Source organism: Diadema antillarum, unplaced genomic scaffold (genome assembly GCF_040938485.1).
Source record: "Diadema antillarum isolate AM-2024a unplaced genomic scaffold, OU_Dant_1.0 seq00001045_RagTag, whole genome shotgun sequence".
In the NCBI taxonomy this organism is placed as follows: domain Eukaryota; kingdom Metazoa; phylum Echinodermata; class Echinoidea; order Diadematoida; family Diadematidae; genus Diadema; species Diadema antillarum.
Genome location: NW_027271876.1, coordinates 282,087 through 308,148, shown reverse-complemented (window position 1 = coordinate 308,148; position 26,062 = coordinate 282,087). Strand labels below are relative to the sequence as shown.

Below are 26,062 nucleotides of genomic sequence, written 5' to 3'. Positions count from 1 at the left end.
ATCTACTGAGTAATACAATGATGTGGTGGTGGGGGGGGGGGGGGGGGGGGAAGCAGATCCTACAAAGGCAACTGGAAGATAAAGGTCTTTGGAATGGATCTGTACTATCCTTGCATTTGCATGAAGTAAGCAAACAATCCCATTTGATTGGCAAACAGTAGCTGCACTGTACAAATGTATTATACCAGCACATACAGTACTACTGGTAGCATAATGTCCATGGATACAAGAAGCTGAAGAGTTTTACAATGTAAGTCAAGACACTACACTGCGCAGTCTAGATGTTAAACAAAACAGAATAACTTATTTAAAGAAACAATCTTTTCTTTTTTTCTCTTCTTCTTTGAGAAAATTATTTTGATTACATGCACAAAATACATGTACATATACACCTGTCATGAAGTCATGCTCCGAACATAATTTACCTATTCCTTTTAATTCATTTTATCTTTTTTTTTTTCGTGCTCAACTACAATTATATACTGAGTCAACACAGGAAAGTACAGTCATGTAAATAAAGATGACTCCCTGAATAAGCTGTGACATAAGATACTAATCATGTGTGTCTCCTGAGGTAATTAGAATACATGTACTAGTACACTCATCTCCTTTCCACAACCTGATAAGATAAAAAGCAACTTGATACTGTATATCAAACATATCAAAACAGCAACAGCAAATCACTGTACATGATTGTGCTTCACTATTGGTGAAAAACTGCTGCCAAAATGATATACTTTGTAATGTGTGTTAACATTCTATGCAGGAAAGTCAAAAAGTTCTTTGGTGTGAAAAACCTTACACAAACTTTTATCAGACACCTGATGACATTACAAGGGTATAAAAGAGTTGAGTCCAACCCAAATTGAAATAGCATCGGAATTACAATGTCTCTTCTATTTCTTAAAAGTTTCAGATGCTTGAATATGTATATCTTATTGGGGACGAGCTCCATCAGTGGCGGATCCAGGCGGGGGCGCACTGGGCACACCCCCCCCCCCCTTTTAATTTTGTAAAGGCACCCCCTTTTACAGAATTCCTGGATCCACCCCTGTACTTGGTATTGGTATTGCTGACTTCTTGAATTTGACTGGTAACTGAGGTACTGGTATTTGAATAACTGGATAAGTATGCATGAAAAATAGGTTATAAAGATTCCTGTGTGAACTAGGTGCATATCGGAATGTGCAGGTGAATGTTCATGCTTTTCAACCAAATTAACATCAGTCATTCATTCAGCACTTACATGTAAATTACCACTTTCTCTTTGGTTGTTTTAATCTGGTCTTGTAGTCAAACTGAAAAGTCAATTATTATTATTTTTTTTTGTAAAGGCTGTGGTTTAGAGGTCATCGCGAGCCATTCATAACTGCGAACTTGCCTATCATAGGACTCATTAATTTTATCAGACACTAATGACACTTCGAAAATAATCTAATCTGTCTTGCCCTCCATCATTACCCACCTGGAATTTTTTTTTGAAATTCTTATACAAAAGAAACAGAAAAGATTCTAAAGTCACATAATATGAATTTACTAACAAGATTAAAGAACTTCTTTCATAGCACAAAAGAGGAATTCACCTTAAATATATGTGGATACAGTGAATGCAGAACTATTTGTAGAACACATCACTGAAGTTTGAAGAAATTTAATCATGTGCTCAGAGTTATGATTCATGAAAGCTTTGATTAAACTCATGTGCCATCAAGAGGGCATTAACAATATCAAGAGAAATGTTCATTTTTCCAGCATGATGAAACAGCTATCGACCTAGCTAATTTAGAGAGCACATGAATAATGTTCATTGAAATAATACATTTTATGGAATTTTTTCTCTATTTTGTTCATATTTATCATGTGATGACTTCATCAAATCTTTACAACTTCATAACTTCAGAACAGATGTGATTTTCCTGAGCTGCATTGGTGTGTTTTACAAACATTTTACATTCACTCAGTCCACATCTTTGGAGTAAATTCCAATTCAAAATAGAATAGAAAACTATTCCTCTGTACATCATGGCAAGACTACTCTAGAGATGGTACAGCTCTTTGAGCTACTGGCTGTCTCAGCATTTTCTTACTCATCAAGGCGTAGCAACGTTCCTGATGTTGTCTTGATCCTGAAAATACCATAGAAAAACAAATACACTGTACACCACTCTTTACTCACTGCATCTGATACTCATCCACTTCACTTACTTCTCTACCAAATGGCAATTTCTTTCTGGCCATCATTTTCAACTCATACTCAGAATATATAACAAGGGACTTTTACCAATTATTCTAACATATCTTGTGATAGATGATCTTAACAAGATGTTACACAGAGGAATTAATGTATATAAAACCAGAAAACCTGGAATAAGTTTAGATATCTGAACACACACCAACCAGAAGTGGACCATATGAACATTTCAGCCCAAACCGCATTTGTGTCCAGGAAGATAAGTCTCTTCAAGTGTACCTGCAGCTATAGTAACTGGATATCATGGCATCAATGTCTGCAACATTCTTCTTTTATTTCTAAACATATGCTCTGATCAAAAATACATTTTACTTATTTAGTATTTCATAGAATAACAAATGCAAACTCCGCTTACAATCACTAGTATCATGGTCATAGTGTAGACAACGACATCCTTGCATACTTACGTTCTGACTAGCTCAGCACCGATGATATCATGAATGAGGTACATCATTCCAAGCTTCTTCACTGCCTGCAGTTTTCTTCCTTCTAATTCCTGTGCATTGGAAGAAATACATGCAATTCGTGTTATTCCTCAGAGCCAAAATGGGAAATTATGTAATCTGCATGGGTAAGATACATTACTTTATTATTTCTCTCTTTTTTTTGGCGGGGGGGGGGGGGGGGTGGGAATGGAACAATATATCAACTAAAACAGCTTCAACAACATTTTAGTTCTTAAGAATCAAATATTCATGAATTCGGTATATGCATCAACTTTTCTTCATACACATGGCACTACAACTAATGTGCTAGTTTCAAATTATCTGACTCTATCTGATTTCTCACTGATAACAGAGAGTTAATGCTCTTCTTACTGTCCATGACTCTATGTCTTCCTAAGACATAACCTTGAAATTGTTGCAATGCTAGTCCTTGCTTTACCTTTCCTCTAAACAGAATAAACCACAAGAGATGACACAGTGTGACTGTAATAGCATTGGATGACAACTGCAATAAGGCTAGTGGAGTGCTTATTAAATAACAAGATCTTCAAACAAAACAAAACATGACAAAATTTGTTCACTCACCTTTTGCAGAATCTCTCTGTACCTGGATTTCCGTATTGCTCTGAGGACAGCCTCCCTTCCTGTCATAGATTATAATTCAATAAAGATGCCTAAAATTCATCTACATTGAATCCATTGTGTATAAACAAAATGTCCCAAAATATAAAGAGTTTGTTTGCAAAAACCGATAAGTCCATATTTGTAAAATGGAGATATTTGCGATTAAAGGTCAAGAAAAATAAAGAAAAAAATAAGAAAATTTTTGTTTCTTTTGACCATAACTTCAAAAATATACCTTTATATGTAGTGACCAATGTATCATTTAAAAGGTATCATTTTGTACTTTATGACAGAGATCGTACTTCAAAATCTTCAAAAATGGACTTATCGGTTTTTGCAAACAAACTCTTCATATCTTCTTACCTTGACAAGAGATACAGAAAAGAGACATGATTATGTAGTCAGAATATATCAAGTGATGCAGCCTCTTAATATGATATTGTCTTCTAGTGTCCAGCACGTACGAAGACAATGTGAAGAGAGGAATAACATATCAGAGTGGAAAGTATACTATCATTAGCATTGTCAAATAGTTCAGCTGGTACAAACTAAAGCAACCCGCTACACATTGGCACATACAATGTACTCTCTACTATTTAAAACTAGTTTTTTATATTAGACAAGCGCAGAGCTGCCAAAAAGAACCTGTTCCTATTATACCTTTAGAGAAGTTCTTCATGAAGACTCCAGCCCCAGGGATGGACAGCCACCAGGATCCCACATCTCTGGCAGTCAACAAACCAGCATTCACTAACTGTCTGGATTAAACAACAACAACAAAGAAAAAAAAATATCACTTGGATCGAGAAAAAAGTGAAATCAAAAACTTGTCAAAACAAAAAGGTTCAAGATAAAGTCAATGTCGTATAAGTTAAATAAATCTTAGCGGACAGATATAATTTTTGTGAATAAGGAGGTCAAGGGCTTTTTGGCTAGATGTTGCTTTCGCAAATTGACACAGGGGCTATTATAAGTGCACCTTACACTAGCGCATAGCAACTTTTTGTGTATTGTTAAATTCACAATCCACTAATGATTTGAGAATTGTAAAAATTAAACCCTCACAAAAATAACAGCTTATACAATAATGTATGGCAAACATTGATGCCTGAACAGAAAAAATGGCAATGGCATAATGTCCATTGTGTGTGATTAAAAAAACTTACGATCGAATTATTAAGTGGTGATTAGCTGTACTGTGTGAAGCTTTAGGTGGGAAAGGAATCTGGACCGAGCTTCTTATTGAAATTCACTCCTGGAGTCCTAAGTGAAGCGAGTTTTGTTTTTGTTTTTGTTTTTGTTTTTGTTTTTGTTTTTCTGTAGTCTTTTGCATATCTCATGTACACTGTAGGAGGGCTGAAAAACCCTTGCACACATGATGAAATCAATCAAGGAAATGTGCAAACAGCAGTGTGATTTACCCGATCTCTTGGTCCTTGAATCCATGAACATCACACAAGGTCTGGCGGGTGAAAGTTATATTATTCAACTTTTTGATGATTTCTGATAAGAAGCGTTCAATAACAGGTGATAGGCTGAGGCCACTGGCTATTTTTCGCACATGGTCGCAATAGTCGTCCACAAACACAATGCAGAATTCATCAACGTCCTTTCCAAATCTGAAGAGTTTGATCTCTTTCTTTTCCCTCAGTTCATCCTGCAAAAATCAACATCAATAACAGTGTTAAACACTGCAGGGAGCAATTGACCTGGGAATGAAATCATGGTCTCCTACAAATACATAATATTGCATGATCTCCTGAGTTTCATATTATCAAGGCACAGTACACTGCTTACCATTCAGAAATCATATATATATATATTTGTTATCAAAAAATGTCAGAAAAACTTACTACTAAAATGACTGTGGGCAAGTCCAAGATAAGGTCCCCTCAGAAGGCAAAATTTCATCCTTGCTCAATATTGACGTGTTTGGTATCATTTTGAAGCTTATGAGTTGAAGTTTTGATTTCCATGGAGGAAAAAATGATATTATGTAAGTTTATGCAAATTTCAAGGGCTTCATTTGCATAAATGTGAAACACAGCGTTACGTATGGGACATTTATAAAAATTCATATTAATTCAAAGGAAAGCAAATGATACTTGATTAATATGTGGACATAAGAAGTTCATCAAATAGTTTAACTTGGTATAAAAATTTAGGGATTATGCAAATGATTATGCAAATTAGCTCGTGTCTTATCATGAGATGTCCCATACGTAACAAATTGAGGTCATTTTTTTAGGTTTTTTCTGAAATTGCTATGGATATTTTAATGCCCTTTTGGAAAGTTCTAATTTATTGTTTAGAGAAACTAAATACCATAGAAAAAAGGAAAAAACAGTAAAAGAAATATATTCTATTAGGCATTAAAATAATGTTACGTATGGGACAAATGCATTACGTATGGGACATCCTCATACATATTGCATGTAAATGCATATGTAGCTAGCTGGGAAGGTCTCTCAGTACACAAATGGTCAATCATCCTGAAGAAAGCATCCCAACATTGTAGCTACTTTTTGAGTTTTAGACACTTGAAACAATGCATGTACTTGACTGAACAATTTTCAGAAAGGGGGAGGGGAAAATGGCAAAATACACAATGAAAAATCAGCATTAAAGGGATGGTATAGTTTTTGTAGAAATGGGGATTCAGTTTTCAACATTTAATGAGATGATTGGAAACCAATTATATGAATTACTAAAGAGCATACAATCCTAAGACTAGAGGAATTCAAAGTTTATGTGATGGAGATCCAATTTGAAATGGTTGTGATATATACAAAAAAGATATATAAAGTACAATGATTCCTTTTTATTGCAAGTGATACACAAATTGTCCTTATTCAGTTTCAATAGTAGCCACGACAAAATTCATGGGTATACATACCGAGGTGTGACACGAATCAATGACCTGACTGCTAGACAGACATCATATATCTACTCGATCACTGGGGTTCCACGCAGCAGGTATTGCTTATTTATTAAAATTAATATTTCTTGTGTCAAGTCATTTTTTGTTGAAACTAAATGGCAAACTGCCCTTCATCAATGGAAGTAAACACTTTAAACTATTCAATTTTTTAATAGTAACTATCCTGATAAAAATAGGGCATACATACTCAGGTTGGTCATAAAAAATATAGAATATGTTTAAATATGATTATGATGGTAAATATACGGGGAATATTGTTCCCTTGTCAATCTGGAACAGCATTTGAGTAATTTCAACTGATTCTACCTCAATAATTATGCAAAAATTTGTTTATGGGTATTTTGCAAAATTATTTTGCAAAATACCCATATAAACGTGGTTCTCCACACACTAAACGAATGGGGGACAAAGGGCATGCATACTCAGGTTGGTCATAAAAATATAAAAATATGATTGAATATGATTATGATGGTGAATATTTGGGGAGTAATGTTTCCTTGACAATCTGGATCAGTATTTGAGTAGTTTCAACTGATTTTACTACAATAATTATGCAAAATACCCATAAATATGGTTCTTCACACACTAAATGAATGGGGGACAAACTGTCCCATACGTAACTGTCCCATACGTAACACGTCACGTCTGTCTTTAATTAGAACCTGTAATTAGAGCTTTTTGCCTAATGACATGAAACTTACCTGTGATAATCTTGAGTGTTGTGACTTTCATCACAGTGAGTTACAAGTTATAGAATGAAATACTTTCAGAGAGTTTTGAGGTTGAAAAAAATGTTCAAAAAAACAAAAGTTTTCTGGTCCCATACGTAACTGCACATATTTTCTCTTCTAGAATATAATTGTCAAGGTCATTTTTCTCAATTTTTTACATGTTTATAAATACTTCTCCTAGATATCAATCACCATGATGAAGTTCAATATGATCAAAGGCCATTAACACTATTTTTCAGCTCATAAAAGTCTCTGAATGTCCCATACGTAACGCGCGCATTATCTTGGACTTGCCCCTGTAAAACATGATATATTCGCGGCATGAATTTTTCGCGAATTGGAGCTGACAGCTTTTTTTGCAGCATGAAATTTTCACAAAATGCCACTGGCACTCAACGCATATAATGTAGACAAGAATTTTCGCGTGCATTTTAATTTCGCGAATCTTGGCGCTCACGAAATTCGTGAAATTAAAATGCACGCGAACATTCCTCGTTTTACAGTACTCAATCCCCAAGAAAAAATTGTACAATTAATGTATTTATAAGCTCAAATGCTGAATGGGCAGCAATAGAATTATGTGGAGAAGGTCAAAAAGGTATAGCTTGTGTTCAAAGTGTTGCACTGGGTCAAATGATTGGCTATTCAAGAGGATGCAATTAATGAATTAAAATTATCAATCCCTAAAATGGGACCTTTTTCATATTTCATATCAAGTTCTAAATTGCTCATTCAGGAGAACCAAAATAAGATAAGTTCGCCATGTATCATGTTTTCGAATCTGAATTCGATTTTTTTTTTTTAAGTCATGAATTATCACAGAATCTATAACACCACAGTAGAATCAATGTTTACAAATACAATACAAAGAAATAAGAGGGATGTTCACAAACTAAAAGATATTAGAAATATCATACAGAAAGTGAGTTTGACTGCTGCTTGATTTGACTATCTGAAACTTAAGTCTTCAGTGTCAAACAGGATATGACTGAAGTCATCATTATTGAATGGATATAAAATTACTTCAAATCCTTGACATAAGGCTCTAATTGCTGATATCTTACCTGAAACAACCAAGTACAATGAGGAGCCAACTTTTAATCTGGTTTAGGTCATTGTTGTATATACATAAAAAATGAAATTCTTTTTGCCAATATCTGTGGTGTATTACTGTAGTATTAGGGGTGGGGATGTTTGCTCTACATGTATGTCATATGATATGAAACACAGACAGAGACACCATTCTTACCACTTCTTTATCAACTTGTGTCTTACAGTGGATGATACTGTACAGCTGATGTTTGAGAAAGATTGGTGGTACACGTTCTTCAAAGTGGTGGACGTTGAAGAGAGATTTCAGGTAGATCAGAGATGCCTTGGTTTCAGATGGAAGATCATGGTCTGAAGTAAAGAGGATGGGGTTCATAACATCATGACAACATTGCAGTCATTCGTACTACAAAACACAGCATTGCACATTACAGAGTGTGCTATACAATTCTGCAAAACTGCAAAGTTCAAACACGGCACTCCTAGCTTCTGTCATAATGAACATGCAGAGTTAGAACTACATATGAAGAAGTACAAATTCAGGTACCGTACCAAAAATTATTATCTTTGAAAGATATGGTGCAGAATTATCTTCTGTTATAATAAAATTTCATTGTACTACATGTAGGAAAACTGCCAGTCGAGCAGTCCCTATAATATTGTGGGACTTCATGACGTATGACACAGATTTATGAGTTGTTCTGAATAGAGAGTACCCAATTGCAATGTCGTAGCCATTCATTGCCATGGAAATTGTTTCTAACAACTTCACCAAGCACCTGGCCCAAATATTTATTGTTCACGACCATGCTCACATGTGTTCCTACCCAAGCTACAACCAGACTGTAAGTTGAAGTGTAACATACTAACATCATCTCTTCAGTTCTCTACGACACGTTTAGTATTAATGGTCTCAATTAAGTAATTAAGAGTAGTCTGAGGAAATTTTAGAGCCCCACCCCTACCCCCCCCCCCCCCCCACACACACACACACAATTCACACGTGTAACACGTCATAGAACTATACTATTAAATACTAGTACTATTACTCCACCCACGTCAATCATATTGTCCTGTAAAAATTTGTAGGTGTTGACTGTTATCCCAAGGGAATTTAGTGACAGCAACTTTTGAGCTTACTGAGCTGGGAGTTTCCTCCATAAAACCACAAACTGCTTCCATCAAGTACAGAACTGTATTTACATGTATTTATTATTCTTGTTCTGCTGGGACTCAACGAAATAGACACAACGTAGATTAGAGACAGTAACCTCTCTCAACAGGCAACACCACTTCACTGCAGCGCTGACAAATTGACAAGCGCAGTGCAGCAAGCAAGCAGCAGCAGAGTTTCGCTCCTCCAATGTTAACGGCAACGTACCTTTGATGTCTTCATCTGCCTGGACCGCTCCGTCAGATGTGTCGTGGCGTTCCGCTGATGTCGACTGACTGCTGCGACTATGTGATGATGTTTTCGATCGCTTGTTTACATATAAACTCGGGATAAAAGATCGTTTCATCGTGTAATTACGAAAGGAAGTCTTCCTTGAACATCATCTATTCTGGTAAGGAAACTGGTATCCGTTAGATTAGTATAACGACACAAACATGCAATGAAACTGTCTTTCGTAGATCCGTGCTCGTGCTCTCCAATCCACTCCTCGCTGATCGAGTAAACAGCACAGCTACGGGGCCGTTACGTAATATGAGTCTGTGCGTACTACATTAAATTTTGTACGTTCGTTCGCAGGCGTGCGCACAAACACATTGATAAAACACAGGCTCGCATCACAGCACACATTTCATACCGTGTACAGTATTTAACTGTACTCGAACGTAGGAAACTCGTTCTCAAGAGCTCGATCGAGCTAGCAAAGACGCTCGCACGGACGGAGCCGCCAAAATGGAGTTTATCAACAGGGTGAACTCTCCCATGAACTTATATGTTGAGGACTCTCTAGAAACTAAAGAAGAACTTGATGCAGCACGAACGAAGATCATCGAGCAGCAGAAAAAGACAGCCCGTATCCTTTAAAAGTTTGAAACTCTTTAGACGTTTGAATGTATGATTTTTAGGATGATTTAGTGATGACGCTACGGTCGTAGTGACGGTTGCTAAGTCCTGTTCTGCCACTTCTGGCTATGGCTGTGCCTGTGCCGGCTGTGTGCCGTGCCACAATCGATGCAATGCCAAATCAAATGGCTTACAATTTTCCAGGTCCTAGATTCGATAGTGCAATGCCGATGGGCTTATTATGGTCCTGGCAGCCACTACACTAACTGTTGTTAGACTCCAGTGCCACCTCCATGTAAGACAGTATTTTCTTGTATCATTTTGCTGTGCAAAATTTAGACCCTCAGGCCCGAATTCACGAAGGTGGTTTAAATTTAAACCATGGTTTAAAAATGCGCAGATATGATTGACAGATTGCGTACGCTAACAGACATCCAGTAATAAAACGTGCATTTGGCACGTATTGGTACGCCTATTAAACGCTTATTTTAGACCATGGTCTAAATTTGTACCATGTCCATTGTCTAAACGAGTAAGTTTAAACCACCTTCGTGAATTGGGGCCGACCTCCTCAGAGTCTAGACCAAGGAGTATAGAGTGCCAGTAGTAGGGTTGGGGGTACCACCTATCATCACCCTAAGGATGGTAGCTTGTTTATTCTAAAAATATAACACAAATTCGCCTAATTCTTACCTCAAATATGCCATAAATACTGCAGTTTTGAATGTCGTGACCGTCTCGTTGATTATGAATCTCCATTTTAAAATAGCGCAATTTTAGTGCGTGCGTTCCGTTTTCTTCGCGCAGCTAAAAAGGGTACCTTGCGATCGGCACCCCCTCCCCTCCATATGTAATACACGTGAATTTCACAGCCATGCGTCGTTACTGAGCGGATGTGTAATTTTTAGCTTGGTTTGTTAGTTTGTTTTTGAGTTTGATTTTTGTTTCTTCGTTTTTATTGTCTTAAATAGCTAATGACACTTAATCCCACACGTACCTTTTCGTTCTGTACGCAAACAGCCATGATACGCAGGGTGCCGATGGGAAGGTACCCTGCTGATAGGTGGTACCCCTACCATACTAGTACTAGTAGTACTAGTAGTAGGCCTACTACCGGTTGCTATACTACGCTGCTTATGAGTTATGTACTCGTGCACCTCACCTCCTCAACAAAACATGCACAAACTCAGCTCACCCTGACCCTACGCCCCGGGCCCTCTTAGTTATAGGCCTAAATAAAAAATTCACCAATTCCGCAACCTGAAATAAATTGCATCCAAGTCTCAAAAGTGGAATTGTCTAGTTAGAAGTTAACACCTTTACAAGTGTCAGAAAATCTTGATCGCCTGAAAGTGAAATGCTGCTTTTTACCTCTGTACACAAGCAGTTGGCACAGTGGCAATTTTTACGAATACTTGTACGTTCAGCGTGCAGCAGCGCATATGCAGTAGGGGTGGAGTCCTGAATCCCTGACTCAACAACACCAAAACTCATTCTTTCCTAGTAACCTGTTAAGAGGGTTTACGCGAGATCTAGAACTCTAGGTCTTGGAATGCCTTTCCAGTCAATGTTGTGACGGCCTTCTCAGTCAACACCATTCGTCTCCTGCTGACGGAAGGCAGCAGCAGCTAATTTCGAGGCAGGTTTTTACTTGCATCCTGTTGATGTATTATCACATATATGCACCTTACCCCTATGATACACACTATTAGTATCACCAAGTTCTGCAAGAATCTTCAAACCAAGGTTGAAGGGAGCAGACTACCAACAAGAAGAAGATCTGAATGTCCAGCAATCACAGCACGTCAGCAGTTTTTGTTTTCTCTTTTTTCTTGGCCAAGTCTTGCAGTAGAAATTATACTTGTAGCTTCTAAGAGTTCTATACAAAGTAATTGAATGTGTGTGTGTGCAGCCCCATATATGTCTTTCTTTTTATTTATTTTTTTCTCTTTCATTCCTAGCTATCCTTTTCCTTCCTACGGCTGTACTTCTTTACAGCTCTTGACCATGTCTGTACTTTCTCAATTTCCTGTTCAACCTTTACTTTCTGCCTGATTATTCTTTATTTCTTTCATGGGTTATCTTTCCTTCCATCTACCTTGAACTTTAACTTGAACTTTATTCAGTTTCATTTAAAAAACATATCATTTGTACAATGACAAACTGAGGACAGTAAACGAGTACATGAGCATGCATACGTAGTATTAATTTCCTTTCTTTCCGATCAATCATCTTTTCTTTATATGTTTCGTTCTTATGTGTCCTTGTCTTTATTTCCTTTTTAGCCTGTATAATTCTTTCTATTCTTCCTATTTCATCTTTGCTTTCATACCGGGTGCTTTGTTTTCATTCTGTAATTCTTCTTTAATCTTTGCTTTCCACTTTTCTTTTCAAACATACCAGTATCCTCATCTCCCATGCTTTCCTTTATAATGCAAGTTTCTTTGTTTCATTCCTTCCATTATCTTGTTTTTATTTCAAGTGTACTTACTGTTTTGGTTTTTTTTTACCTTTTGGGTGTTTTTTTTTTCCAGGTTTCTCACACATGCACACTTTACACAATACATACAGCAACCCAAAACCTCAATCAATCACTACCACAAGACTCGGTACAAGCTAAGGGGAAAGATTGAAAAACATCATAATCTTGTTAAAGCTACCATAGAAGAACTTGTTGTGATTGCTGTGAGATGGCTGCATTCAGATCAATCGCTGCAGTGCCTTGAACATATAATAGCATGCTGCGCTGTTGTAGTAGTACAACACAGGTAATCGCAAAGCAAACCAGCTGTGATTGACATATTCCAACAAGTGTTAAAGTGTCAACACAGCAGAAATTTCGTTTCCACTGGACTTGGGTCTCACTCAGATGTGAATATTTGTGGTTGTCGGATATTTAGAGGTCAAAAAGGTATAGCTTGTGATTTTTTTGCATGTATAGAGATCTTGATAAGGAGGTGCAAAGTACACTCTAGCACCAATTACTGAATTTTCAACTAAAAATGAAAAGGGGCATTTCAGCCTTACTGTCACACTCAATCAGCTCTAGTGGAATATCGAGATCTAGGCCTAGTGGATCCCCAATCGAATTGATGTTTGACTTGCCGTTGTTGATGAATTAATCCAATAACAATTCTTGTTTTTTCTTGCACAGGTCTCACTGCTGCCTTCCAAAACAGCACTGGTCAAGTCCGTCTATGCCCATGCACAGTAGTGATTAGTTGAGTAGAGACTTGAGAGACAAAGTTGCAAAGAGGTCAAGTTTTGGAGAAGAGACAAAAATATTAAGTGTTTATACTGTAGTCAAAGGTACCCTTCATGTAATCACAGTACTTATTGTTTTCTTGCCTTTTGTAAGAAGTATTTGAAAGTGGGGTATTCATATTCCTTGATACGTGATGTATGGCAGCTTTCCTTGTTGGCAGCATTGCAAGGGTTAATGACCGGATCACCAGTTTGGATAGAGAACTACAGGAACTAGACACAGGACTTGTCATAGAGAGCAGATTATCCAACACTGGTGATGACTACCCTCCATTATCTCCTCGTTTTGATGATGGACCAAAAGGAGGTATGAGGCACAGTGATGGTTTTGGATGTCATTGTGTAATCATTTTGTGTGACAGCAGACAATGAAATATCTTCACTTACACAACAGAAGTACAATTTGCTCCCCAGCTGGCATGAGAATGTTCTGTATACATGTATATAAAGCTCCTTTACCTGAGTGTGTGTAGGCCATGTATTTAAAAATAATAATAAATAGATATTAGTTTATGACATAGGTTAATAATATGAGAAAACATTAATCTTACCAGGGTATGTGCTTTTAAAAAAATAGATAAATAAACTTATGTGTGACATAATAACCATTAATCTTAGCTAATGAATGTTACTAGTGTGTCATATAATTTTATGTACTTTGTGAAAATGTTTGCTCATTAAAAGTGTGTTGTGTACACAAATCATAGAGATTTGTTTCATGAAGATTTTAATCCATTCTAATCATTTAATCCAACATTAACTGTGCAGGATTTGTCAGTCCCAAAAATAGAAACCCTTTGAAAAAAAAGTGTACAAGTTAATCAAATTAATAGTTGTGTTCCTAAACAAAGTGTTAACATTGATTTACGAACTAGAGCCCTCTGTGTGTTATGTTTTTGACATAATTTGTCGTTGTTTGATCATTGAAAGACTAATGTACATTGTATGTATTGCAGTTGAATGATAACTTTAATTGGTTTGTTTTGTCTTTCAGTTAAATGTGCATCAAGTAAGTCAAGATAGCTAGCTATCTTTATACCTAAGTTGACCACTCTGAGGTACTGCATAGTGTAGATCTTCAATGAAATATATCAAAATCAATATATGACTAAACATGTTAATCAACAGGTTTCAAGTACATTGTAGCACATTGTTTCATGTGGATGTACTAAATTTTGTCTTCAAGCATCAGTCACAAGGAAATATGGAACACAATAAAACTAAAGCTAGTGTGACTGATATCAAATTATGGTGATGATCTGATGATAAAGATCTGAAATCGTTTATTGTTGAATTACATCAGTAGCTGAGTACCACTCACATGTTAAGTGGCTGTAAAAAAAATAGACTTGATCTCCATAAAACCTACCTAAGTATGTTTTGATAACAGAAGACTAGGCTATGTGGTACCTCTCTGAGACTGTGACGAGATTGCAATGCACTGCATTTTTTTTTTTAATGGTGAGATTTGTCAGAGCTATAATAGTAAATTAGACCTGCACATACATTGTATATATTCAAGATTTTTATCATGCACAAGAGACAAAAATGGCAATGTACAACACTGCTCTGAATAAAAAAGAAACAGTCACATACACAAAAATAGCTTTTGCCAACTTAGCATGATACTTAATATCAACCGTTTGAACAGGGCAATATGTGCAAATCTAACCTATCAAGACAAAATGTTCAAAACTCAAGTGCATAAAATTTGTGTCACCTGACATTGTGTGTAGTCTATGATTGGACAGACAGCATGCAGTTTAGAGCACTTCAAGAACTCAAGTTGCAGTCTATTTTCCTTGTAACACTTGTAGTAGACTCACTAGCATTGTATAGAAAATGTAGGAATGAAGTGGATGGAGTGATGTGTATAAATCTTCATTAGAATGCTCACACTTCCAAAGTATTGCAGTGTCTCTGTTGTATTACCCCTTCATAATTCTTTTAGAATATTTGCTAATTTTCATTGATCTACCAAAGTAGATCTACAGATCTTTTTGAAGCTTTTATCTCATCCCCAACTTTTAGTGATCAAAGAAGTGGTTTCACTCTAAGAGATCCAACTTGTAACTTGTGATACCGTTGAACATGGCATGATGTCTGATATAGCAATAGTTTAGATTGCGCATGGTCCAAGAAAGCTACTAAATGGACATTTAAAAAAATGAAGGTTTTTCATCAATGTAGCAGGATATAGCATCCATTTGATTAGGTGTAATGTGATATAGTGCTGCGCCATTAACCCTCTCATGTCAAAGGCCGTTCGGTATTACAGTAACTTCATGAGATGCCAGTGGTGACATTTTCAGATATATGTTGTCCATAGGGGGCTAAGAATGCATCCAAGACAAAGCAGAAGTCATCTAGAGGGTATCAGTCAAAGTGTGGATGTAATTTCTAGGCCTTGCTGAGAATGCATTCATTTTTCATCCAGCAATTTAGCAGTGCCAGTGATTATTAGATGCAGTGACTGTTCAATCCAGAGTTTGAATCGCACTTTGTTTTACTTGTTATAACAACATTATGAATCCTGCAGACACACCGTTCTTACAAATGAGTTTGCTGATATTGTCAATGCTTTACTTTACTACAAACGAGTGTGCCACTAACCTTCTTAATCCAATTCATTTCTTGTTTGTTTGTTTTTATTGAACTTACACCCAATCAAATTTGTGTTAAGTGTATGCCAAGACTAATTAAATATTTCCTATCAAATGTGAGCAGAAGCTAAAAACAATAAAGCAAGCCATACTAACAGCACATGTTGGTCAGAGTGAAGTATCTTACAAGGTACCAAGGTTGTTACAATACATGTATGTGGTATGCCACCAGTGATCAGAGAAGATGGAACTGTGTTGAATTGATCAGTGTGCATACTGTTCGGTACATTTGACATTTTTTGCTCCAAAACAGGTTCCACTGTGGTATGCAGCTTTGTGAAAAATGAAATGAGCCATGGACCCTACCCTATTATCCATGCACTGTTCTATCAATTGATTTTTTATTTCCTTCCTCTCATAAAATGCATGCAAGCAATATCAATATCCACAAATGATGATCTATACAATTGTTGGGAAATGCTTCATTTTTAATTGATTACCTGAAAGAACTCTATGAAAAAAAAAGCAACAAGAAAAATGTATTGTACGAATAAATAGTATGAACAGAAAGTTTTGTTCGCTTTGTTTCGTATGTGTGACCGTGTGTTAAAGTGTTGCGTGTTAACATTTTTTTTTTCTAACAACTAACAGCTGTGAGTAATGTTATTTATCAACAACAAAACATGAAATTTCTGTCACATTACCAACCGCCTCTTATACATTGTAGCAACAAAATAATTACATTGATCATTGTATGATGCTCAGATTTCGAACTAGTCAGGGAGCCTTCCTTTCTTTAATGATCAAATGGCACAAATTCCTGACATCGATGGTATCAGGGTGTTAAATCATATATTCTCTGTTCTGAAGTGAATGCAAAGTTAATATGAATGTTTGTGTAGTGCTTTATATTTGCCTGGCTTTCCTTGACATGCATTAAAATATGTTTGTTATCTGATTTCCAGCATGAATATTGTTTGATGCATAGTGCATTTAAATGTCATTTTGCTAATCATTGCATGCTTCCCTATCTTCTGCTCTTTTTATTTTGTTGTGCTTTCTCAGTGATATGACTTTGGATACTAACTAGTTTCATATTGGGTCTCACTTAATACAGCTAAAGATGTCAAAGAACTCAACCAGTTTGCTGGCGTTTATGCAGTCAAATCAAGTAAGCAAGTTTCTCATATGAAGTTGTGCTGAAACTTGTCAAGTGTTTGAATTAATTAATGAAAGTTGACAAAAGAGCTATTGATAAGAGCTAAACTGAATCTAAAGTGCAAGGAAAAGAAAATGATAAGGAATATATGGCACACATACATAAATTCAAAGTGTAGGTTTCTTGCGTCTGACTTCCTGACAAGGTCTTGAAACACTTTTATAGTGATTAGAAAAAGAAAAAGTCAGTTACATTAAAACATCAACATGAAAATGAAACCTGTTTTGGATTGATTTGTTTACTCCTGTTCAGGAGATTGAAAGACATTATTTTGTTCATTTTCTGTCTTACACCAAGGACAGTTTTTTAAAAGTTCATGAATGCATTGACAACAATTTAATAATCTATGATTACTTCATTTCAAACAATGTCCAATTATGCAGAGATATGTACACCGTTTTTGTATGTGAATTCCTGTCATGTAAATCAGTATCTTCATAACTTTGCTGATTGGACCTTTTAAAAACTGATGTCAAACTACAATGTACTTGCATTGAGAAGGGAAAATGTGATAAAGCTTATTGTGTGACATTGTTTATGGGTAAACTGCATACTTATTATTCTTATCATCCAAAGCAGTTTTGCTGTAACCCAAAATCACATCGAAAGATGCTAGTTTCCATGATTTTTGCTCCTTTTCTCTGTGTTTTTGCTCATGAATTTGTTAATGTGTAGTAGTCATACATGATGCAAATACGAAATCATGAACTGTACTCAATGGATGCATGTGGTTTAACATATAGTGGCAACATGATTTCTTGTATATTATTTAGTGTGGAGGGTCAGGTATGTAGGAAACTAAGCTTGTTCAATTATTTAATGCAGTGTGCTTCAGTGGACGTTATATACAGTCATTTCAACTTCCTTCTACGTGTTATTGCAGCATCCATCAAATATTATATATTCTTTGCTAAATGTGTTTTTTATTGTTCCATGTTCTAATAAATATTTCTAATTTTGATAAAGAGTTTTATTGTGGAAATGCATGAATCTATCATGGGAGCAGTGCTGGACTAACTATCATATATACATACCTGTACTTTCGTCCCTTTCTGAATAGGAAAAAAAAGGCATAGTTGATTATACTCTGTTTGATGACAGAAATACTGATGAAGTGATATATGTACAAGCTGTATTTAAGATTGCTTTTTGCAACTCTATATATCAAGCTACAAGCATTGTTTGCAGTAGAAGAGAAGGCAATGTGTACAGCAGCCATGTGTTGTCAGGAAGTGAGTCAAACATCTGTGAAGATCATATTTTGATATTGATGTCGTTTTGATTAGCATTGTCTGAGCATTGGACACGATAAAACCATACTTGGTTGATACAATAAAGACACTACTAGCGACGTCATGTCTTCCTGTCCCAGCCCATAACTAATTAGCCTCTAATTCTTTATTGCGTGCATGCTGTTGATCGTGAGCGTATACAAAGTAGGTGCTTCAGCTCATGCATATTCATGTCATGCATATATGTTCATACAGATTTGTATGTAAACCTTCTTTCCTCAGTGCTTCAAGGAGACAAGGGAGATAAAGGCAAACATCTTCTGAAAACATTGGCTACTAATAAAAAGGTATGACACCAACTACTATTATGTCAAATCTGTGAGACTGTTTGCTCTTTTCAGTTGGTCAGATGACATTTGTTGTGCTCAGTTTTCTTTGATGTTAAGTTTGCCATGATTGCAAATGGGATATCAGTGCAGAGTGTACTATGTGGAACCATGATCACTTTTCTCTGTACACTGAAGATACCTGCTAGATAATGAGATTATTTGATATCCTACCATCTTCACTGAGGGAGCAGCATTATGCTGCTCTTTATTTTTCTCTTTTTTTTTTTCCAAGAAGTAAAGTCTGTTCTTATTACTGATGAGTGGCAAATGTTTTGTCTTTATATACAGCACCAGAAAGAGAAGACAGGGACAAAACCAAGACTAGTTGAGGTAAGGGGTGGCTATGTACTGTATTTGTAAATGTCAGTCAGTTACTGGAGGTAGTGTTGACCTTTGCGTAGTGTCCAAGAGATGGTATGTAATTATGATTGTTTTCCATTGCACAGTTCTATTGATTTAAAAAAACAAAAAACGAAACAATTCTGAAAATTAAAACAACGTTACACCAAATCCCTGTTAAAGTGTACTCTTGATTTCTCCATCTTTGCTTTTCTAATATTTGAAGATTTAGCTATCATTCCTGGTGGATATTGTAAGAAGTTGCATGTATCCAAGGAATTTTATCTGTATGGGAATCAGACAAAATATCTTTTCATGTGTACTATTGTGACCTCTTCCCAATGACCTCTCACCTAACCTGACAGCTGCACCAGTACCCAGGGTATGAGTCTGACCGGTTGACCCAGCTCCCTGAGGTACCAGGACTGGTCATTCTGAGGAAAGTGACCGAGGCCCAGCTTGACCTTCAAAAGAAGCCTCACTATAAGATAGAATTCAGGAGACTCTTCCATTCCAAGATGTCAGAAGCTATCCTCTTGGTTAGTCCAAAATACCCTCAATTTGATGCTTGACTGTTCAGAGTTACATACAGAGCGCTGGAGAGATTAACTGCTTTAAAGAGATGCATACATTATTGATGTAAAGCTCCTTTTCCTGCAGATTTCCATGTGATTGTTTCCCTTTGACACTACATGTTTGAAGAGTTTTGCCCAGAAGTCCTTATGGATTCATATATCTGACCTGTGTCTATTGCCAAAAGTGGTGATTCTCTGCTAGTAATAACTAGTTTGCTCATGTATTAGCTTTATACATGTTTCATTATAAAAGGTTGTTTCAAGTTACTTGAGAGCTCATCAGTTTTGCTTTCATTGCCCAGTTTTGCAGCATTTTATGTAGACAACAAAAAAAAAGGAAAAAAAAATCCTGCATAGAAATAAAAATTACACAAGCATATGGGGTGAATAGCTCTTCAATTGATATACACGTGTAGCATACAAATATTCACTACCTTAGCTACAACTTGTTTGCCAGTCCTGCAGCTGGCATTTAGTCACTATGTTGTAATGCATGAATGTGATTAGCTTTTGCCGTAGTAGTAACTAAAGCTGTTATTCTAAATGATCCAAATTGATCATTTTCTGCAGATGAATTGCATCTACTGTGGTATGCAGACCAATTGAAAACAATCAATGAAAAAGCCAACTTTAACTTTACAGTTTCATAGTTTACTTCTACAGTTGTGTGAATAAGGGTCTTATTTTGTTTTCTCATTATTTTCTCTGCCTCCCAGGATACATTTTGGTATTACTTCCTGCTTCGCTACCATCCCAGCAAGATTGTCCAGAGTAGACTGTTTAATCGCATTTCATACAACTATGTGAAGCTTCTACTGTCAGCAAGGCATCCCAAGTACAGAGAAGTCTTCTTTCGGGTAAGAGGTTGGACCGTTGCCACCCCTAGTATGGAACATGTCTCAATTCCATGAGGTTTATAATCAATTAGAATTGAGAGAATGTAGAAAGTCATAGATTGAAGTGAACATTACCCAGATAGACACTGGATTTTGGATTGGATTTGGTTGGATTTCTGTGTTGTTTTGAAGCTCCTCTTCCACTTTACCTTAGGTTTTTAATCATCTTGTTCTTAAATGTCATCCAAAAAGACTGTTGTATAAACACGCAGTATTTTGCAGAGTTGATGCTTGAAGTGTATGTTAATTTGTAGTCTGTTCATGATATGTGCTATGTAGAATGTTTGCCATGTAGGATTGCAATATTTTGTATCCCTTGATAGTACCCTGCAAATGAACTTTTATTACCGGTACTTACACCTTGGTCTGTTTGATTGGCATTTTGATTTGTATCTCCCCTCAGTCGTATGCTGATGTATTGGCCCAAGCTGTGTATGCTGCTTTCTGTGCTGCATTTCCAAATTCCTGGAGACAGTTTGATGACAGTTTCAAGGAGGGTTTATGTTCGCTAACATCAGAGTGGGTAGTAGGGACTAAGCAGCTGCCCAGACTATGGGCCGCATGGAACTTTGATGGACTTGAACCTCCTGACATGAGAAAGGATGACTTCTCAAAGAAGGACAAGAAGAAAGGTAAGAAATGTCATCCAATCAGCAAACTGCTTTTTGTATCATATCCTCTCAGTTAAAATGAGTATGTTACAATGAAAACAAGACACAATTCAGAGCAGGGAATAGAGAGCATATCGATGTGAAAAGGGACTGTGATAGATCTATATTTTTCACACTGGTATTAGGAGCTACCAATAATCATTTCAAAGAAGCTTCAATGTATTTTTTTAAAATGTAATTCTCTTGTAAATATGAAGTACTGATAATACATTCCCCCATGTTTTGTTTGTGAATGGTTGCTGGATTATCTCTTATACGCATCATAGATTATTGAAGGGGATAGATTCAATTACACCCGCATATTCAAGGCTGGTTATCATTTTTTTCATTATTATTATTATTATTTTTTTAATTATAGTACATCAAGATACATTAAGATGTATGACACAGTTTGAATATGCCCGAACAGGGTTACATTTAGTATTGGATATAAGTTGACTTTAATATAAGGATGTACAAATTCATGTAATCTGGCAAAATACATCTAAGTCTATAGTCATGACCACATCTCCATTGATGTCAATGTATGATTTGCAATTCATCCTGTTCTCTTCTAGGAGGTATTCTCAACTTCGATACCAGTTCTTCAGATTCCAGCCAGACTTTGCCAGACATTGCAACCAACAAATCCCTCATGGGTGATGACGATGGTAGTTTGATCTCTGCAGTGGCCGACGCCCAAAGTATCAGCACCACGTCCTCCTCCCAGGCCAAAGACAAGGCCAAGAAAGCTAGCAGCATTGCTGATGTGGCCAAGAACACAAGTAAACCAGTCCTGCAGACCATTAGTGAATACTCTGTAGAACGTTCCAGCAACGATACAGTCAGTGGGGTTAAGTGCAAGACAAAAGATGGGAAATCTGGACCAAAGAAGAAGCTAAGCTCTGTGGTGTCCAAGAAGAGTGACTCAAAGTCCCGAGTAGGAGGGAAATCAGACTTGAATATAGGGCCAGCCTTGTCTCAGATTAGTACCAAGGTGAAGACTGAAAAGAAGGAGGTAAGCTATCCCTTAGATCTGATCAATAAAGGCTTCTCCACTCTAAAGCGAGTTGACTTATGTTGCTAATATTTACACACAGGAACATTGTTATATCGACCTGCTGGGACCAGTGAAGTTTCCTTGTGATATCAGGTATATTGTTATATTAGTAGATTAGGGATAAGAACAGAAGAATATAGGAGTTGCTTGCTATATCTGACCATGTCATAATAATGATCCACTGTATATTTAGGTCTTTCAGCATTTTTGCATGTTTTCTCTTTTACAGTCACTGTAGACTACTGTACGAGCTGAAATTTTTGCGATGGTTTTATTTTCGCGAATTTCGCGAATCGCCTTTGAACCGCAAAAATAACAAGACGCGAATAACTAAGTTCAGTTAGACCCTCGCAACCGCGAAATTAACAACACGCGAAAATGTCCTCCAAGTAGCAATTCGCGAAAATATCTGTACGCAAAAATTTCAGCTCGTACAGTATATACTTAAGGTGGAAGTAAGTGTTATGACACTGTCTTCTTTTCATGTATTTTAGTCTCACCCAGCTGCAGCAGGCCCTTCGTTTGTCAAACATGTGTTTGATGTGGAGGGACGCAGCCCATTGGTGGCTCACTTTATGAGACAGCAGGGATTAGAGAAGACGGCAGGAACCAGCATCTTACTACAGAGGACAGAGATTGACAAATTACCATCATATCCTTATCACACAACATTCAGACTCAGATACAATAGAAATGACCACCATCGATTTGATGTATCAGGGAGGTGTTTCATAAAGCTGTTCTTAAAGTTACAAAGGACTTAGGAACGACTGGTGATCAGTTCTTGTGCTGAACTATTGAAATTCTGATAAGTATAGCACATCAGAACTGATCACCAGTCGTTCTTAAGTTGTTCGCAACTTTAAGAACAGCTTTATGAAATACCCCCCAGGTGTTTTAAATACAACTGCACAGAGGAAATATCTTTATGCCTTTGCCATGGGATGTCACCAGGGCATTATGTTTTCTTGTCTGTCCATAGTCAATATGTGGATGATGTATCTTAAGAATTGTTTGACTATCCAAATGAACTAGGCATATGTATGTATGTTTTGACGAAGCTGTGCCCATCAACTTGTGGGAGCAGCCATTCAAGGTCAAAAGATTTGTGTTTCAAACAGTAGCTTTATTGTCACAAGCTCACACAATGTGGATTTTGTATTAAGTATGAAGGATTGTGGGCAGTGTGTGTACATAGGAATGCGAGAAATCCAATCTGAAAAAATATATGCTCACTCCCTTCCATCCCCCTATTCAGCTTCAGTAATGATGTTTCCGACTATGAATATCTCTTTTGACCTTACTTCTCATTACAAGAGTAGCTTTTCACATAAAGTTGATGCACTTTAAACCTCAAGTTTCTCTGATCCTTGAACCTTAACATAGTCATACATCGACAGCTCCTACTTACCATGACATCATTCAAGATACATTTCAGAATGTACGGCAGATGAAGGATACTTACCAACATATGTATGAGGACGGACTGAAGGAACACACACACTTCCTCACACAACAGAGGGCCCAGCTCCATGAGCACATGAGGTAAGACCAGGAAGGGGTGCCCGCAAACAAGACAGCAGTTAAAGCTAAAACTTGTTTGTCTATTCAAAGTAGTGTTTCCAAAATACATATGTGCGAAATATTTGTGTATAATACCCGGTAATCCCAGTCGAGTTCATAGTCACATTTCTTATTGCCTATCAATTTGTGTATCGTACTTCTACAAAGAAATTATGACAAGACAACCACATCAATTTAGATACATGTATGCATTGATGTCTACATACCTAGTAACCTACAATGTACATTAACACGCTGTGTGGCATACAGATGTGATGATGATGCACAAGTGTGATGTATACAACTTCTTGTAGTTGATGTGCCAGTGAATGATGTCACCCTGTCCACAACGAATAAAACTTTGTCTGCATAGGTACCTTTCTGATTTTAGAAATGGTGACTGTGCTGTTGAACAAGCAAAAATCCACTGTATATTTCATTTGCTGATATTATTGACATGGAAATCATTGATGCATGATGTGTATTGATTTATTGTGGGAATTCTGGGAATCTTTTTCACCAAGTGTCAATTATTTGCTATTTTCAGTACCAAGCTCCACCATATGGAAAAGTTCTGGTTCATTATCATCCAAAAAGTGCCAATAGGCAATCAAATTCTTACCATGAAGTGTCCTTAGATGGGCAGTTTGTTCCGTTTAGTGTAAAACTCCATAGACATCATCAGTACTGTACCCGTGACCTAATCTGTTGAATCTGTTTGTCAATGAACAAATGCTCAGAATGTGGCGAATATCCTTCATATGTCTGTCTGTCTGTCCGCTGTAGGAGAGAGAATGCCCTGATGTCCCATCCTAAGGAGGTCAAGAGACTCAGTGACCTTTTGGTTCTAGAGTTATTGGTGAGTTCACACTTGGCTATTCTTTTGGCTCTACAAGACAAATGAAAAGCTTATCTCCTATCTATAGAGCATCTCATCTTGGCTGAGGTTTCATATCCCACCAAATGAAGTTTGGAATGGGTATAGAGGATTCATTTTTAATAATATTATTTTGATTACTACATCAAAGATACAGCATTCTTATAAGACATCATGTTCTCTGGTATACATTCAACACAAAGTTTTCTTTTTTTTTTCTCTCTTTTTTTTTCTTCTTCTTATTTTCTAACTCCATTACTGTTGACAGTTTCCAAAATCAGAACTTGGCTCCCTGGTGGAATTGTGAATCTCTTGGCTTTGAAATGAAACATATGTCATCCCCAACTAGCTAATATTGAATAGAGTTGGCATATAATGAATGACTTAGTCTTGTAGTGTACTGTATACGCCATACATTTAGCGAGCCTAAATTTTCGCGAATCAGGACTTGACGATTTCACGAGTGGTTAAATTCATGATCGTGGAGTACTGTATTGAACAGAGAAATATATGCATGTGTGTCACATTCATATTGGGATCAAAGTCATTATTTTTTTGGCATGTCTTTAATTTCATGAATAGCACCTTAACTGTGAAATTCACAAAAATAAAAACCTCGCGAAATATTCAGCATATACAGTATAAAGATGAAACACAATGTTGCACATATTCCCTGCCAAGCATTTGTTTCAAACACACTGATTGTGATGGTGAAGGATGGCATGTGCAACATATATGTTTCTTGTCCAATCCAACTTACAGAAAGACCAGGGGGAGGTGAGTACAGGAGCTGCTCAGGCTGTCCAGGAGGCAATGCTGCACTACGCTGACCAGGAGTGACCAGAAGTGACCAGCAGGCAGACTGAGAGTTGAGTTAGGACAGTGGACTTGTGTCTACATTCAACCAGACATACATTGTATCTGTATCTTTGAGGAAGAGATGACTCTCTACTGATACTATGATTCATGTGAAGAGATGACTCTACTGATACTATGATTCATGTGAAGAGACAAGGAAGTCTCCGTCCAGTGAAGATGGTCGCTGAACATTCCCTGTAATGATTGTCATCAAGTGGAGATCTCATTTTAAGATATGAACTTTCACAAGAACATCAAACAGGGAGAACAAAAACATCAATATCACGTTGACATTGAATAAAGATGCAAAAAACATGGCAGATAAACTATGCGGTGTCAGATTTTGTAGAATAGAACACACTTGAACGCTTCAGATAGAGTGCAAACGATTAGGTGTCATGTTGCAATACATTGTATAGAGATTTCCCAAGTTTCATGTATCAAGTACATGACTGCTCTTATTTCTTCTCTTCCATTTTA

General features: G+C 36.8%; 2 protein-coding genes across 2 annotated transcripts; one reads left to right on the top strand and one right to left on the bottom strand.

Moving 5' to 3' along the window:
* Positions 1 to 2,014: 2,014 nt before the first annotated feature.
* LOC139743073 (inactive serine/threonine-protein kinase 19-like) lies at positions 2,015 to 9,669 on the bottom strand. Its single transcript, XM_071653580.1, has 7 exons — positions 9,425 to 9,669; positions 8,243 to 8,394; positions 4,743 to 4,978; positions 3,982 to 4,079; positions 3,283 to 3,341; positions 2,659 to 2,747; positions 2,015 to 2,126 (listed from the first exon to the last, which is right to left on the bottom strand). Exons 1-7 carry the CDS (start codon positions 9,561 to 9,563, stop codon positions 2,084 to 2,086), a joined length of 816 nt encoding a protein of 271 aa, XP_071509681.1. The 5' UTR covers positions 9,564 to 9,669; the 3' UTR covers positions 2,015 to 2,083.
* A 277-nt stretch (positions 9,670 to 9,946) lies between these two features.
* On the top strand, positions 9,947 to 25,581 carry LOC139743072 (protein FAM227A-like). The gene is made up of 14 exons (XM_071653579.1): positions 9,947 to 10,067; positions 13,467 to 13,628; positions 15,634 to 15,642; positions 17,042 to 17,095; positions 18,658 to 18,722; positions 19,053 to 19,094; positions 19,469 to 19,642; positions 20,395 to 20,535; positions 20,978 to 21,206; positions 21,803 to 22,242; positions 22,779 to 22,936; positions 23,677 to 23,829; positions 24,634 to 24,706; positions 25,487 to 25,581. Exons 1-14 carry the CDS (start codon positions 9,947 to 9,949, stop codon positions 25,562 to 25,564), a joined length of 1,899 nt encoding a protein of 632 aa, XP_071509680.1. The 3' UTR covers positions 25,565 to 25,581.
* The last annotated feature ends 481 nt before the right edge of the window (positions 25,582 to 26,062 follow it).